General features: G+C 50.1%; 1 protein-coding gene across 8 annotated transcripts in view; it reads left to right on the forward strand.

Moving 5' to 3' along the window:
- Window positions 1-17,724, forward strand: part of SEMA4G (semaphorin 4G) — a 108,126-nt gene that overhangs the window by 36,181 nt on the left and 54,221 nt on the right. For all 8 annotated transcript variants that reach the window (XM_073354520.2, XM_073354521.2, XM_073354526.2 and 5 more), the window contains exon 2: window positions 10,776-11,019. In XM_073354520.2, coding sequence (XP_073210621.1) covers window positions 10,899-11,019 — 121 coding nt within the window. In that variant the 5' untranslated portion in view covers window positions 10,776-10,898. The remainder of the gene's footprint in view (window positions 1-10,775; window positions 11,020-17,724) is intronic.

The raw sequence follows: 17,724 nt of genomic DNA on the forward strand, positions 1-17,724 counted from the left end.
TCAATCTCTTCCCCACGTGGTCAGGTTTGTTCCTGGCTAGCTTTTCTCTTCTGAAGAGGCTGGCCCAGGCTTTGGTTTTTAAATGTACAATGCAGGGAGCTACACTCCTGTTGACTTAGTTGTCCAGTTGCATCACATCCAATAAACCTTTCAACTGAAGGGGAAAGCGCCCTTCTGGTTTTGGGTTTCAAAGTGGTAGCCGTGTTAGTCTGTATCAGCAGAAACAAGGAGGAGTCCTTGTGGCACCTTAGAGACTAACACATTTATTTGGGCATAAACTTTCGTGGGCTAAAACCCACTTCATCCGATGGAACGCTTGCCGTGTTCTTTGTCCCTGTCTGGAGAGGCGACTTAGCAGGGCAGGTCTTCACGACAGAATTATTTCGGTGTAACTACATTGCCCCAGGGTGTGAAAAATCCACATGCCTGAGTGACTTAGTTACACCGACCTAAACGCCGATGTAGACAGCGCCGACATAGCTACTGCCTGTCGGTAGGATTAATGACACCGACGGGAGAGCTCTCTCCCGTCGACGGAGAGCATCTTCATTAAAGCACTTCAGCTGTGCCGATACAGTGTTTTAAGTGTAGACCTGCCCTTAGAGTCTGTCGACACTGCAGTCAGGAGGTGTGATTGCTGCACGTGTAGACATAACCGAGCTACCTTTGAGCCCCCTAAGCTGATGAAAGTGGAGTCCTAACTCTAAGGAAAAATTGCAGAATGAGCCGTATAGGACGAGCGGCTGCCCCCTTCTGTCTCTCTCCACCGTACCCCGCTTCCTTTGCCATAGCATGAGGGTTCTCGCTACTTCTCCCTCGTGCCATCTTCCATTCAGCAGGGACCGGCAGAGAGAGATTGGTCCTTCCTGGGTGACGGGCGTGCTGCCTCTCAGTGGAAAGGGCTGAAGCGTTGTCCTGGGGAGGAGTGGGCGCAGCGCTGCCTGTCCCTGGGGGCGTCTGAGCCGGGCAGTAAGAGAGCTTGGGTCGTGCAGCCCTGGAGCTGATTGTGCCAGCAGGAGCCCTAGGAGCTGCAGAGCTGGTGGAGGCATCTCAGCTCCGCACCTGGCTGGCTTAGGACCCCCGGCTGTTGTCTGGCTCCTCCTGTCCCCCGCCCCCACCTCCAAAACTGCCATTAGCTGGCCAAAAGCTGTCCCGCCGTGGGTCCCCTTAGCCCTGCTGGCCTGAGCTTCCTCTGCCCCCGGCCAAATGGGTCCTGCCCGTGGCTGCATTTCGTGGGGCATCGTGGGGCATGAAAAGCTCCCCCCGTGCCCCCGTTCTGTTACTGCGACCCTCCGCCCTGCTCTGCAGCCGACACAGAGCGTGCCACGCAGTGCAGGGGAGTGCCTGGGCTGGGGTCTAGAACTAGGGGTTGTGGAGGTGACCTGGTGCGTGTGAAGCACGCGTGCTGTGTTAAACCGGGCCTGCTTGTGTTCCTCGTGCCACTGGAAATGGATCCTCTGTGCCGTAAGGGACGTGGACTGTGGCTCTTCTCCTGTCCCAGGGCAGACAGGGAGCAGGGGAGGCCTCCTGTCTAAATGCACCTTCCGTCAGGCTGGACAACCTTAATGCGGCTCTTCCCAGGAAAACCCTCCTCTCTGATCCAGTTCAGCCACCTGCCTTCCCAGGCCCCAGCAGGATGTGAGAGCGGAGTGGAAAGTGACTAACCGAGCAGGCAGAGATGCACCCAGATTAAAGCTCACATCTCTGTCAGAGATTAGTTCCGTGTGTGCGTGTGCGTATCTGTCTGTCTGTCTGTAGCTCTCTCGCCTCCGGAAGTGCTGATCTCTGCGCGCCGAGCTGGTGAGCAAATCTGCAGAAATCCCTTCCCGTGAGCCGACACCGTTGGCAGTTCAGACACCCTCACAGTATCTGCCTCAGCCTAGGCCAGCCAACCATGGTGGACCCGCTCTCCCACTTGCTTCTTCCTTAGGCCAACCAAGGCAGGGAGTGGTCTTTGCTAAGGTTCTCCTAGAACGGCCTGTTGGGTTTTTTTTTATCTTTTCATTGGTTTCATTTTCAGAGTCAGCAATTCCCTCCTTTCCCCCTCCAGCTCTGCCGTGTGACTAAGATCAATTGTTTCTCCTACATATTACTCTTCACACAGGTCAGCAGTGCAAAAAATGGCCTGAAGGCGAAGGAAGGAAAAGTTTAGGCCAGACTTTAAAGAAGATAATTCGTAGCCTCAAGAGCCATCAGGCCAGAATGCCTAGGGAAGCTGGCAGAGGTGCCGTTGTTGCAGATCAAAGCACGTTGGATTTGAAGTTAGGGGCAATGATGTAGCAAAAGGCGGATGAGCCGAGGTCTGGCAAGCCCCTTCTGCCCTTGTGCACAGCCTGTCACCCCCTCAACTCCCACGGTGCGCTTGGGGTGCCCAAGGAATGTCGGATCGGATGCTACGCTCCCTTGAGTCAGGAAGCAGAGAGAGCAGCCAAAGTTTCTCCAGCCACCCGGCCATGAAATAAGCTCTACTTTCCTGAAACATTGCCAGGTGCAACCTTGGGTCATGGGCGATAACGAATTTGGTGGCTTCTCCCCACTTCTGTGCACATGTGCCACCTGTCTGATGCAGGGTTTCTGGGTGGCCTAGATCTGGACTAGCGGAGAGGGGCCCGTGGCTCAGAGTGGAAGTGAATTGTCTTCACCATGCCTGAGCCCCGGGATGGGAATAACACAAGGAATACTCTGCCCCAGGGCTGGATGGAAAGGTCATCCGGGACCTCCCTACCTGGCATGTAATTCAAGCTCCCCGTTAGGTCTGGTACAATGTACTTAACTCTGCACACGTTGAGAACACCCCATTGAAAACGCAGCTCGCTGCTGGTTTAACTTCCAGCTGAGCCAAGTGTGTGCTGCTCCAGCTGATCTCCAGTTAGATGCCCCGACGGAGACCAGCCTCCCCGTTACCCCAGGCACGGAGGCGTTCTTGCTGTGAAAGTCAGGCCTCTGCAGCACGGCCCGGAGCTTGTTGTTGCATAAACACGGACGTTTGTGTTGGTACAGCCTGGCTGCAATGAGCTACCGTCTGCAAATATCCTCCCTCGAACGCTGATCGCTGGGTGGTCTCCAGCATGCACTGGCAGCATGGGGGGTCTGCCAGCGAGACCAGTGCCAACTGGTGAGTGAGCGGTGGCAGCTGGTCTCCTCCAAAGGAAAGCCGCTCTGTGCATCTGGGAGAGAGCGAGCACCGAGCGGTTGCTATTCCAGACAGATATCCACGCTTTCCCCTCTCAGTGAATCCCTTCCAGGAGCCCAGGCTTGAGTGGGCCGCAGTCAGAACCATGCTCCATAGACCCGTAGGGTTAGAAGGGCCCGTGAGGGTCGGCTAGTCTAGCTCCTTGCCAAGATGACTTAGTACTTTCCAGCCGTAGCTCTCGAAGCCATGGGTCTGTAACCCAACTTTGGGAAGCAGGGAAAAGCCTACCTGCCTTCCCTGGCCTCCCGTGGTGAGTCAGCGGTGGAATGGGGAGTAAACCCAGCGGCCTCCATGAAGCCGCTGGCTAGCATGCTTACAGCCTGGCAGGAAAAGCCGCAGGCTTGCTGCCTGCCGTAGGGCTGAAGTCAGAATTCCCGTGTACGATGCAGCGGGTACACCTGTCCCCTTGGAACAGGGTTGTTACCGTAACCCCCCATGCAAAGGCCAGGTACCAGAGCCCACAACCGCTGCCCGTGCTGACCGGTGGTTTCCCCGTGCTTCTACTGGCTGTCACTTGTCTCTGACTCAGGTTGTAAGCTGTGTGCGGCAGGGACAGTCATTTCAGGGTGTGTGTGGGGGGGTGTACAGCGCCTAGCGCAGCAGGGCCTCGATCCAGGATCGGGTCCCTCAGTGCTAGCATAATAGAGATTATCACGTCACCTTCCCACAGCACAGGGGTTCCCAAACTTTTTGCCAGCACAACCCCATTGTAATGAATTATTTCTTCTGGGGCCCCAGACAGCATGGAGGGCATCATCGTGAAGAGCAGTGGGGCATGCGAGGTCACGCTGAGTGGAGCAAATGGCATCCGCCCTGCACTAGGGATTGCGGCAATCCCAACTGCTGATGGGGTGATGTCATTTGGGTGGACGGCCCATGGTTTGGGAACTGCCGCTGTAGCACCAGTCATCAGAGGGTCTTGCAAAGCAGTAAGTCTCCCAGTGCACTGGGCCCTGGGCATTGTCCCTGCTTTACCTAGGCTAATTGACGTGCCCAAGGGCAGTTAGTGGCAAAGCTGAGGGTAGGTCCCAGGAGTTCGACTCCAAATACCTCCCCTGCTTTGACCACTGAGCTGCCCTTCCCGGGCAGGAGTGGCTCCAGGACAGTGACATCACGGCCTGCCATGAAAGGAACCTTGTTGGTTTGATTTCCAGGGAGCCTGCTTCAGGGGCAGCTCGGAGCAAGGCACTGTGCCAAGGCACAGAGTTTACGGCTGGAAGGGACCACAAACCCAAGAGGAAAGCCATACCTTGTGGGGATCAGTCATGGGGAGAGACTGGAGGGACCTGAAAGCCAAGCCTCTCCTGCTTCCCATTCTGAAGCAGATGGATTCCCAGCCAGTAACAGGAACCAACCCCTCCTGTCCCATGGTCTCCCCTCTGCTCCAGAGGCTCTGGTGGCAGGCTGGGAAATCTTTCTCCATAACACTTCTTGCAGGGGATGGAGGTCTCTAACCTACGCCTAAAATCTCTAGAAACTGTAGGGGCTGGCCGTGCTGCCCTGGCTTGCAAGCAAAAGCAGGGTCTGACCAAGAGAGAGCCAGCCTGCTAGCAGCGGGTGACTGTAGATGGGGACAGAAGACTGGACGACTGAACATTGTACTAGGAGCACCTGCCCTGCCTCCCCCCATGGCTTTGGGAGATTGCTGAATCTCTCTGTCACAGCTTCTCTATCTGCGAAACGGGGACAGACCCTCCCAGAGGCATGGAGGATCCAGGGCTGAACTGCTCTGAAATGGGGAAAGCCCTGTACCCGGGCCAGTGGTGCCTTGATGCCCCAGCATGCTGGCCCAGGGCGCTAGACTGCAGGTGCCATCTGCTGGGCAAAACTTAAACCCAAGGCTCTAACCACATGGAGCCATGATATATCCCAGTGGTTCTCAACCAGGGATCCGGGGGCCGCGAGCAGGTGTCAGGGGGTCCACCAAGCAGGGCCAGCATTAGACTTGCTGAGACACAAGGCAGAAAGCCGAAGGCCCACCGCATGGGGCTGAATCCCAGGTCCCTGACCCCCACCACCTGGGGCTGAAGCGGAAGCCTGAGCTTCTTAGCTTTGTGGGGGTCCCCATCGCATGGGGCCCTGGGGAATTGTCCTGCTTAACGCCGGCCCTGGCTTTTATATGCAGAAAACCAGGTGTTGTGGCACAGGTGGGCCGTGGAGTTTTTATAGCATGTTGGGGGGGGCCTCTGAAAGAAAAAAGTTGAGACCCCCTGCTGTATCCCCCGTGGCCACTCAGGAGTCAGGAGTGGTCTGTCCTTGTGTCCTGCCAACATTTCACTGCCTGTCCTAAAATCCCTGCAGCTGACACAGCTGCTGCATTGTCAGTGGTAGGTGTGAATCTCTCTCTCTCACACACACACGTTTGGATTTTGAAAGGTGCTGGTGAGAGATTAACTATATACGGCCAGTGCCGTTGAGCCACATAAGCGGAGAGTAAAATTGCCTGGCTACGAGCCAGCCTACCAGGCCTGTGATGGTACAGGGGTACCTCTAACGTGCGCTTCCCTCACTTTGAATCATTAAAGTGACCGAGTTCCTGCTGTGACCGGTGGCTCGCAGAGACGCTAAATGATAGCTCCGGCTCTTTGTGATCCTTTGGGACGAGTCGGCATTGCTCAGAACGCCTACAGAAAAGCTGCCACGATAGAAGCTTGGAGAGTCTCGCTAACTTACTCGCAGTGCTGGAGAGCACTGAAAAGCTGGCAGGGATCAGAGGTGACGGCTTTTATTGGAGTCTGAACAGCTCGGAAGCTGTGAAATGAAGAGAACAGAGTCTGGCTGCCTGACTCGGCTACTGTTCCTCTCTGTGCCCACCCCCCTGGTTGTGAAAGAGAACCTGAAATGTATGCAATCGCTCGCTGCCTCCTGCAGTATCTCGGCCTCCCTCGGAGCTCTGCAGCTTCCCCTAAGCGGGTTCAGGGCTGGTCAGAGAGACCTGTAGGGGCAAGACAGGGGAGAGTGGCAGGAGGTGCCAGTCAACAGGCCGCAGCCTTCCCTCTGGGGAGGTAGTGGGCGTATTCCTGTAGCATGGCAGTAGGGGGCGCTGTCTTTCAGGTGAGACTTAACCCACAGCCCTGGTATCATGGGATTGTCTTCCATGGGGGGCTCACAGCTGCCACGTCCCCCGCTGCCCTCTGCTCCCGATTTAGCTAGCTAGAAGCTTAAAGCTGGAACAAACGGTCGGCCCTGCCAAGTCTCTCCTCCCTCCTGCATGTCTAAGTGGCTTTGCTGTCCCTTGGGATGGCTGGGTAAGTTTCTGGATGATAAGGAAACCGCAGTGCTATATCCTTCCTTTCACGCAGCCGGAGCAGCGTGACTGTTCAAGCCAGAGGCATTGGGCAGAGCTGCTCCCTTTGGTGTCGCTAGCTGTCTGCCGGCCCTTGCTCCCCACACTCTTTCAGCCTGGGCAGGTGCACCGGAGGGCCCTGTTTCTTGCCACAATATTCTGAATTGGAAGAAGACCAGCTGCAGCAAAACTCAAAGGGATCGGGAAGCTGGCGCGCCATGCTCACCCTCTGCTTTGGTGTGAGGAGGAATTCACACCTCTCCCTAGACTTGCTAGAAAACGGCTCGGCACTTGGGGGGGAGCGGGAAGATTTTTGCTGATGGTTTCCACCTCTGGCTTACGGTTTAGCAAGTTGCTGCAACTAGTTTGGCTTAACGATTGCAGCGTGTTCAGTTAACGACGGCTGCGTCGCATGGCATGAATCAGGGGCATTGCACCTTCAACGCCATGGTGTGGCTGTGATCACAACTTGCTGTCTTGGAAACGAGCTAAAATTGTCTCAAGGGGTTTTCCCTGGTGACCTTGCCTCACCATGCACAGACGCAGTTGGGGGCTGGTGCAGGAGTCTGGGACCACCTGGGTTCTCTTCCAGTGACCTCCCCAGAACCTTAGGCAAGTAGCTCTGCCTCTAATGATACATATATATATACTGTAGATAGATAATAAGACAGAAAATAGCATATTGCCTCCATAAAAATCCCTGGTATGTCCAGATCTTGGATACTGCGTGCAGATCTGGTCGCCACATCTCAAAAAAGGTATTTTAGAATTTGAAAAGTTACAGAGAAAAGCAACAAATATGGTTAGGGGAATGGAAGAGCTTCCACTGGGACTGTCAGCAGGGCCGGCTCCAGGCACCAGCAAAGGAAGCAGGTGTCTGAGGCGGCCAATAGAAAGGGGCGCACTCCTTGCGTTATTGGGGTGGCACGTCCGGGTCTTCGGCGGTGAGCCCTCCATTCCCTCTCTTCCTCTTCAGCGGCAATTTGGCGTCAGCTCAATTGGGTTTTTCTTTTTTCTTTTTTTCTTCGCCACTTGGGGCGGCAAAAAAGCTGGAGCCGGCCCTGCTGTTCAGCTTGGAAAAGAGACGACTTATGGGGGATATGACAGAGTTCTATAAAATCATGACTGGCGTGGAGAAAGTGAATTGGGAAGTGTTATTTACTCTTTCCCATAACATACAAACCAATAAAACTAACAGGCAACAGGTTTAAAACAAACACAAGGAAGTATTTCTTCACACAAGGCACAGTCAACCTGTGGAACTCTTTGCCGGAGGATGCTGTGAAGGCCAAAAATATAACAGGGTTCAAAAAAGAACTAGGTAAATTCATGGAGGGCAGGTCCATCAATGACTATTAGCCAGGATGGGCAGGGATGGTGTCCCTAGCCTCTGTTTGCCAGAAGCTGGGAGTGGGTGACAGGGGATGGATCACTTGAAGTTGCCCTGTCCTGTTCATTCCCTCTGGGGCCCCTGGCATTGGCCACTGTTGGAAGACAGGACACTGGGCTAGATGGACCTTTGGTCTGACCCAGTATGGCCGTTCTTGTGTTCTTACTTAATTCTTTCTTGCCCCCATTTGTAATCGGTTATTAGTGTTATCCGTTACCCATCTCCATAGTGTCTGAGTGCCTCCTGAGCAGTTAAAAAGAGACATCACCCAAACTCTGTCTCTTCCTTCCCTGCCTGTAGAAGCAGTTTGGTTGGTTCCCAGGGTCTCCTGTCTGGGGTGAGCAGGTGGATGGCATATGGAAAACACTTCCAGGGGCAGTTAACTCTAAGAAGCGGGTGAGGTTTTAGTCAGGGAGGTCTCTTGCAAGGGCGAATGAAAGCACTGAAATTGTCCAGTCCCGGGACCGTTCTCCCTGCTGCCCTTCTCCCCGACACTCCACGCTGGCGTTGTCATGGTTTCTGTAGCTCAGAGCTGACCTCGGAGATTGTAGTGGTAGAGGGTATGCTGATCTCCCTGGGAACCGGGGCCAATTGCATGAAGGGATAGATAGACTTTGAACTGGAATCTATTGTGGGTGCAAATTGGTAATTGCAGTACACGGGAGGGGTGACTCCATGAAGCATGAATTCTGTAATGCTCCTCGGCTTAGATAGGTCCAAGGGTTAGTAATAAATGCATTGCATCTTCTAAAAACCCAGACCTGGGATCAGGCTTCATGACATCATGCAGCAGGGAGTTCCGCAGGCTGCCTGCTCCCTCAAGTGTTTCCTCTTGGATTTTTTTGGCTTTAATTTGGTCCTAGATTAGCTTGTTCTTTCAGGTGGGGCAGGTTAGTACAGTAGGAAAACAAAAAACTAGCCGAAACGAGACTGAAATATTGGCCCTAAATGCCCAATGCATTCCATAGGACTCTGTGCTGGACGCAGAGTGCAAATAGGGACTCTGGTACCACAAGGATGGCTGGAAGTCCCACTTCTTCTTTTTAATTATATTTATTACCTTGATTATTTCAAATGAAGTGCTCGGATTGCAAGGTATAATAAAACACGAAGGATCCTCTCCTTCTCGAATTCATTGCAGTGTAAATGTGACGTGTTTGTGCATCTTAGCATCTTGCATAAAAAAATCTGGGGGAGCAGGGATAAATCAGTTTATTCCCACACCACCTCTTCTGGAAATGGCTGCACCCAAGCTTTTCAGATGCTGTAGTTATGATGCAGATAGAATGAGTAACTGAGCTGTTACCCAGCTGCACGGAATCTTTCGATTTCTGTAATACGTGGGCCACCGTTTGCCTGTGGGAGAATGTAGCGATGTAGATCTTTTTGCGTTTGGATTTGATGAGGGTAGCAGGCTTCTGGGGTTTGGTAAGGTGCCATTTCTGTTTGAATGTCTTTCCCACAGGCTGTGCATGTTTATTAAATGTAGCAAATTAATACCGTTGAAAGAGGAGAACCTATCAGAACAGAATCCCTAGCCAGAGGGAGTGATGTGTAGTGGCTAGTGCAGGTGACGCTCAGAACTCCTGGGTTTCTATACTTACCTCTGCCACTGACTCATTCTGTGTCTTGGAGTAAATTGCATCCCCTCTCTTTGCCTCAGTTTCCCCATCTATCAGCAGGGGATAATACTTCTCATAAACAAACTAGGGAAATGCAACCTAGATGGAGCTACTATAAGGTGGGTGCAGAACTGGTTGGAAAACTGTTCCCAGAGAGTAGTTATCAGTGGTTCACAGTCATACTGGAAGGGCATAACAAGTGGGGTCCCGCACGGATCAGTTCTGTGTCCGGCTCAGTTCAATAGCTTCATCAGTGACTTAGATAATGGTGTAGAGAGTACACTTATAAAGTTTGCAGATGATACCAAGCTGGAGGGGGTTGCAAGTGCTTTGGAGGACAGGATTAAAATTCAAAATGATCTGGACAAACTGGAGAAATGGTCTGAAGTAAATAGGATGAAAATTCAATAAGGACAAATGCAAAGTACTGCACTTAGGAAGGAACAATCAGTTGCAAACATACAAAATGGGAAATGACTGCCTAGGAAGGAGTGCTGCGGAAAGGGATCTGGGGGTCATAGTGGATCACAAACTAAATATGAGTCAACAGTGTAGCACTGTTGCAAAAAAAGTGAACATCCTTCTGGGCTGTCTTAGCAGGAACGCTGTAAGCAAGACACGAGAAGTAATTCTTCTGCTCTACTCCACGCTGATTAGGCCACAACTGGAGTATTGTGTCCAGCTCTGGGCGCCACATGGCAGGAAAGATGTGGACAAATTGGAGAAAGCCCAGAGAAGAGCAACACAAATGATTAAAAGTCTAGAAAACATGACCTATGAGGGAAGATTGAAAAAGCTGGGTTAGTTTAGTCTGGAGAAGAGACGACTGAGAGAGGACATGAGAACAGTTTTCAAGCACATAAAAGGTTGTTACAAGGAGGAGGGAGAAAAATTGATCTCATTAACCTCTGAGGCTAGGACAAGAAGCAATGGGCTTAAATTACAGTGAAGGTGGTTTAGGTTGGTCATTAGGAAAAACTTCCTAACTGTCAGGGTGGTGAAGCACTGGAATAAATTGCCCAGGGAGTTTGTGAAATCTTCATCATTGGAGATTTTTAAGAGCAGGTTGGACAAACATCTGCCAGGGATGGTCTAGATAAAAGCCTACTGAGTCCTGCCATGAGTGCAGGGGCTGGACTAGGTGACCTCTCAAGGTCCCTTCCAGTTCTATGATTCCCTGTCTCATGGGGCTGTTGTGAAGCGTAATGTTTGGGGAAGTGCTTTGAGATCCTCAGGTGAAAGGACCGGCGTGTTCCACTGCTCAACTTCTCCTCTGTATTTCAGGAGCACGATCGTGGTTCGCCGTGAGACACGCAGGAGCCGGCGGGGCGATCTCTGTGAGCTGGGCCCCCATCCACTGGCAAAGAGTTTGTGTCGGCAGAGCAGCGACCTCGGTCACCTGGGAAGATGAGAAGCCGTATGGCCTGTTACCTCTTGGTCCTGTTGGCGGCCGCAACAACGGGCTACCCCTCTCGACGATCCGCCGTGGATTTGGATGCCACCCCAAGGATGACGATCGCCGATAACGGTAAAAAAGCTCGGTTTGACTCCTGCCCCGGGAGTGGTAGGCCTTGTTGGGGCTTTCGGGGGGAACCTCCTCGGAGAGCCATCAGCCTGCCTTGCATGCTGTCTGGGGGCTGCTGCCGATTGCTACATGCCAGATCGGAGCTGTCAGCACGGCAGCATCTGCCTGGCCGATGACATCAGCATCTCCCCTTTCCCAGGCTGCCGTGGCACAAGGACATATGGCCGCAGCCGCTCGAGCATGGAGGCTCTTTGGTGAGGCCGCCTGTTCCTGGCTGCTTCTGCTCAGCCCCCAGCTGCTAGAGCTTCCCCGAGCAATTGTGTTAGACTGACCTTCCCTATGACATCCCCACCTGCTTCCTTCCCGGGGGCTTGAAGGGAGGATTTTGTCTTCTCTGCAGAGGGGCTGGCCTGGGGTCCACCCACCATCCCATGTAAACCCCAGTTCAGCTCATAAGGTGGAGCATGAACCTTGTCCTGGCCCCTCTGCCTAGGGGTGAATTCCGCCTGTGGTGAGCTGGAGGGTGGTCAGATAGGTTGTCGCAGGCCCACCATGGCATGGCTTTCTTGGCAGGACTGGTTTATCCAGCCTCCTGAATCATCTGCCCCCAGCCTGTGGACTGACTCCTGGTTGCAAGGTCGGAAAGGAGTGGGAGTCTTGCAGTTGTCTTGGATAGACAGAAGAAGGCTTGGCCTTTGCCCTGCGGGCTGGCTTGGTGACATCTCACCTGAGATGCTGCTAAATACTTCACGAGAATTTGGAAGTGAACCCTAGGCAAGAGTCTCTACCTTACAGGGATGATGCGAGGGCTGATTAATTAGCTAACATTTGCACAGCGTTAATTTAAAGGCTAATGGAGCAAGGAGAATTCAATTCTCATGGAAAAATAAAACCTTCAATTAACTGCAGCAATTTCTTTGCAACGCAAAAGGGTTGACTGAAATATCCCTGCAGAATGCTCAGGAGAAGCCGAGAGCTTGGTTAAAAGTTCATGCTTGAGATGAGTAGGAAGTGTCCCATGAGCGCCGTGTGGGCTAGCGGGTTTAGCTCAGGGCTCGGAGCCAAGAGGTTGGTCCCAGCTTTTTCACACATCTATCGCTGAGGGTGTAACTGCTTTGAAAACCAGAGAGATGTTTATAAACCCTTAGCCACGAAACAGTTTGGTGTCATTGTTCCATTTTACATAAGAACGGCACCACTGGGTCAGGCCAATGGTCCGTCTAGCCCAGTACATGAGAACAACCAGACTGGGTCAGACCAAAGGTCCATCCAGCCCAGCACCCTGTTCTCCGACCGTGCCCAGTGCCAGGTGCCCCAGAGGGAACTAACAGAGTTGGCAATCATCACGGGATCTATCCCCCTTTGCCCATTCCCAGCTTCTGCAAACAGAGGCTAGGGACACCATCCCCACCCATTCTGGCTAATAGCCATTGATGGACCTATCCTCCATGAACTTAGCTCGTTCTTTTTTGAACCCAGTTATGGTTTTGGCCTCACAACATCCCCTGGCAAGGAGTTCCACAAGTTGACTGGACGTTGTGTGAAGAAATACTTCCTTTGTTTGTTTTAAACTTGTTGCCTATTAGTTTTATTGAGTGACCCCTGGTTCTTGTGTTATGTGAAGGGGTAAATAACATTTCCCCATACGCTTTCTCCACACCCGGTATGATTTTACAGACCTCTCTCACATCCCCCGTCAGTGGTCTCTTTTCCAAGCTGAAAAGTCGCAGTCTCATTAATCTCTCCTAATATAGAAGCTGTTCCATCCCCCTTATCATTTTTGTTGCCCTTCTCTGTACTTTTTCCAATTCTCACATACCTTTCTTGAAAGGGGGTGACCAGATCTGCACACAGTATTCAGGATGTGGGTGTACCATGGATTTATATAGTGGCAATTTGATATTTTTCTGTTTTATTATCTATCCCTTTTCTAATGGTTCCCAACATTCTGGTCACTTTTTCGAGGGCCGCTGCACATTGAGTGGATGTTTTCAGAGAACTCTCCACAATGACTCCAAGGTCTCTTTCTTGAGTGGTAACAGCTATTTTAGATCCCATCGTTTTATATGTGTAGTTGGGATTATGTTTTCCAACGTGCATTACTTTGCATTTATCAACATTGAATTTCATCTGCCATTTTGTTGCCCAGTTTTGTGAGTTCCTTTTGTAACTCTTCCCAGTCAACTTCGGACTTAACTATTTTGAGTAATTTTGTATTGTCTGCAAACTTTGCCACTTCACGGTTTACTGCTTGTTCCAGATCATTTATGAACATGGTGAACAGTGCTGGTCCCAGTAAAGGTCCCTGGCGGGCCTTGCTATTTACCTCTCTCCATTCTGAAAAGTGACCATTTATTCTTACCCTTTGTCTCCTGTCTTTTAACTAGTTACTGATCCATGAGAGGACCTTCCTTTTTATCCCATGACTGCTTACTTTGCTTAAAAGCCTTTGGTGAGGGACCTTGCCAAAAACTTTCTGAAAGTCCAAGTACACTATATCCATTGGATCCCCCTTGTCCACATGCTTGTCAACCCCCTCAAAGAATTCTAATGGATTGGTGAGGCGTAAGTTCCCTTTACAAAAGCCATGTTGGCTCTTCCCCAGCATATTGTGTTCATCTGTGTGTGTGAGAATTCTGTTCTTTATTATAGTTTCAACCAACTTGCCTGATACTGAAGTTAGGCTCACTGGCCTGTAGTTGCCAGGATAGCCTCTGGAGCCTTTTTAAAAAATCAGTGTTATATTAAAAAGAACAGAGGACTTGTGGCATCTTAGAGACTAACAAATTTATTAGAGCATAAGCTTTCGTGGGCTACAGTTTACTTCATCGGATGCATAGAATGGAACATATAGTAAGAAGATATATATATATACACACACACATACAGGTTTCAGAGTAACAGCCGTGTTAGTCTGTATTCGCAAAAAGAAAAGGAGGACTTGTGGCACCTTAGAGACTAACCAATTTCTTTGAGCATAAGCTTTCGTGAGCTACAGCTCACTTCATCAGATGCACGCAGTGGAAAATACAGTGAGGAGATTTATATACACACAGAACATGAAACAATGGGTGTTACCATATGCACTGTAAGGAGAGTGATCACTTAAGATGAGCTATTACCAGCAGAAGAGCGGGGGAGGGAGGGCGGGGGAGAAAACCTTTTGTAGTGATAATCAAGGTGGGCCATTTCCAGCAGTTAACAGGAACACCCCCCCCACACACACACACTGCTCCTCCAACGTTCCCGTTAACTGCTGGAAATGGCCCACCTTGATTAAAACCACAAAAGGTTTTCTCTCCCCCCACCCCCGCTCGTAATAGCTCATGTTAAGTGATCACTCTCCTTACAGTGTGTATGGTAACACCCATTTTTTCATGTTCTGTGTGTATATAAATCTCCCCACTGTATTTTCCACTGAATGCATACGATGAAGTGAGCTGTAGCTCACGAAAGCTTATGCTCAAATAAATTGGTTAGTCTCTAAGGTGCCACAAGTCCTCCTTTTCTATATACATACAGAGAACATGAAAAGGTGGATAAGAGGCAAATTAATTAAGATGATTATCAGGAGGAGAAAAAAACTTTTGTAGTGCTAATCAAGATGGCCCATTTAGACAGTTGACAAGAAGGTGTGAGGATACTTAACACGGGGAAATAGATTCAATATGTGTAATGACCCAGCCACTCAAAGTCCCTATTCAAACCCAGGTTAATGGGATCTAGTTTGCATATTAATTTAAGCTCAGCAGTTTCTTGTTGGAGTCTGTTTTTGAAGCTTTTCTGTTGCAAAATTGCCACCCTTAAGTCTGTTACTGAGTGGCCAGAGAGGTTGAAGTGTTCTCCTACCGGTTTTTGAATGTTATGATTCCTGGTGTCAGATTTGTGTCCATTTATTCTTTTAAGCAGAGACTGTCCGGTTTGGTCAATGTACATGGCAGAGGGACATTGCTGGCACATGATGGCAGATATCACATTGGTAGATGTGCAGGTGAACGAGCCCCTGATGGTGTGGCTAAAGTGATTAGGTCCTATGATGGTGTCACTTGAATAAATATGAGGACAGAGTTGGCATCAGGCTTTGTTGCAAGGATAGGTTCCTAGGTTAGTGTTTTTGTTGTGTGGTGTGTGGTTGCTGGTGAGTATTTGCTTCAGGTTGGGGGGCTGTCTGTAAGCGAGGACTGGTCTGTCTCCCAAGATCTGTGAGAGTGAGGGATCATTTTTCAGGATAGGTTGTAGATCTCTGATGATGCGCTGGAGAGGTTTTAGTTGGGGGCTGAAGGTGACGGCTAGTGGCGTTCTGTTATTTTCTTTGTTGGGCCTGTCCTGTAGTAGGCAACTTCTGGGTACTCTTCTGGCTCTGTCAATCTGTTTTTTCACTTCAGCAGGTGGGTACTGTAGTTTTAAGAATGCTTGATAGAGATCTTTTAGGTGTTTGTCTGAGGGATTGGAGCAAATGCGGTTGTATCTTAGAGCTTGGCTGTAGACAATGGATCGTGTGGTATGTCCTGGATGGAAGCTGGAGGCATGTAGGTAAGTATAGCGGTCAGCAGGTTTCTGGTATAGGGTAGTGTTTATGTGACCATTGCTTATTAGCACTGTAGTGTCCAGGAAATAGACCGCTTGTTGGTCTAGGCTGAAGTTGGTGGTGGGATGGAAATTGTTGAAATGATGGTGGAATTCCTCAAGGGCTTCTTTTCCATGGGTCCAGACAATGAAGATGTCATCAATATAGCGCAAGTAGAGTAGGGCCATTAGGGGACGAGAGCTGAGGAAGCGTTGTTCTAAGTCAGCCATAAAAATGTTGGCACACTGTGGGGCCATGCGGGTACCCACAGCAGTGCGGCTGACTTGAAGGTATAAGTTGTCTCCAAATGTGAAATAGTTGTGGGTGAGGACAAAGTCATGAAGTTCAGCCACCAGGTTTGCCGTGACATTATTGGGGATACTGTTCCTGATGCTTTGTTGCCCATCTTTGTGTGGAATGTTGTTGTAGAGGGCTTCTACATCCATAGTGGCCAGGATGGTGTTTTCAGGAAGATCACCGATGGATTGTAGTTTCCTCAGGAAGTCAGTGGTGTCTCGAAGATAGCTAGGAGTGCTTGTAGCATAGGGCCTGAGGAGAGAGTCTACATTGCCAGACAATCCTGCCAATTCCTGAGATGATGGGGCATCCAGGATTTCCAGGTTTATGGATCTTGGGTAGCAAATAGAATACCCCTGCTTGGGGTTCTAGGCATGTGTCTACACAGATCTGTTCCTGTGCTTTTTCAGGGAGTTTCTTGAGCAGATGGTGTAATTTCTTTTGGTAACCCTCAGTGGGATCAGAGGATAATGGCCTGTAGAATGTGAATTTAGAGAGCTGCCGAGCAGCCTCTTGTTCATATTCCAACTTATTCATGATGACGACAGCACCTCCTTTGTCAGCCTTTGTGATTATGATGTCAGAGTTGTTCCTGAGGCTGTGGATGGCATTGTGTTCAGCACGGCTGAGGTTATGGGGCAAGTGATGCTGCTTTTCCACAATTTCAGCCCATGCAAGTCGACGGAAGCACTCTATGTAGAAGTCCAGTCTGTTGTTTCAACCTTCAGGAGGAGTCTAAATGGGCCATCTTGATGATCACTACAAAAGTTTTTTTTTCTCCTGCTGATAATAGCACATCTTAATTAATTAGCCTCTTACTCCACCTTTTCATGTTCTCTGTGTGTATATATCTATCTTCTTACTATGTGTTCCATTCTATGCATCTGATGAAGTGAGCTGTAGCTCACGAAAGCTCATGCTCAAATAAATTGGTTAGTCTCTACGGTGCCACAAGTCCTCCTGTTCTTTTTGCAGATACAGACTAACACGGCGGCTACTCTGACACCAGGGTTACATTAGCTGCCCTCCAGTTATCTGATACAGAGGCTGATTTAAGCAATAGGTTACGTACCCCTGTTAGTAGTTCTGCAGTTTCATATTAGAGTTCCTTCCAACTTTGGGGGTGAATCCCATCTGGTCGGGGTGTCTTAAATTACATGGTAATTCCAGTTTGTTCCAAAATCTCCTCTGTTGACACCTCAATCTGGGACAGTTGTTCCGATTTGTCACCAAAAAAGAAGGACTCAGGTACAGGTATCTCCCTCCTCTCCTCAGCCGTCAAGAACGATGCAGAGAATTCATTTAGCTTCTCTGCAACGGCCTTGTCTTCCCCGAGTGCTTTTTGGCACCCCGATTGTGCAGTGGGCCTAATGACTGTTTGGCAGGCTTCTTGCTTCAGATGTACTTTAAAAAATCTGCTCTTAGTTGTGCTCGTTGCTCTTCTATTCTTTTTGGGCCTGCCTAATTATACTTTTACACTTGACTTGCCAGAGTTTAGGGTCCTTTCTGTTTTCCTCAGTAGGATTTTGACTTCCCGTTTTGAAAGGATGTCTTTTTGCCTCTTTTACTCTGTTTTGCTAGGGGGGTGGTTTTTTGGCCTTCTCACCGTTTTTTGTTTTTCTTCGGGGGAGCCTCTGTTATCGTGGTGTTTTAAAAGTTTCCAAAAATGTATTGATGTGGCACAGAGAGGGGAAAGGAGTAGCCCAAGATCACCCCCAAGAGCCTGAGCCACTACACGCTAAAATCCTTCACCTCTTCCTGCAGGAGGGGAAGTTGCGGGTTGGGGGAGGGCTCCCTTCTTGTGATGCTTTTTCGAAAAGAAAATCCGAATGCATTATTTTTAA

This window comes from Lepidochelys kempii, chromosome 7 (assembly GCF_965140285.1).
Source record: "Lepidochelys kempii isolate rLepKem1 chromosome 7, rLepKem1.hap1, whole genome shotgun sequence".
NCBI classification, from domain to species: domain Eukaryota; kingdom Metazoa; phylum Chordata; order Testudines; family Cheloniidae; genus Lepidochelys; species Lepidochelys kempii.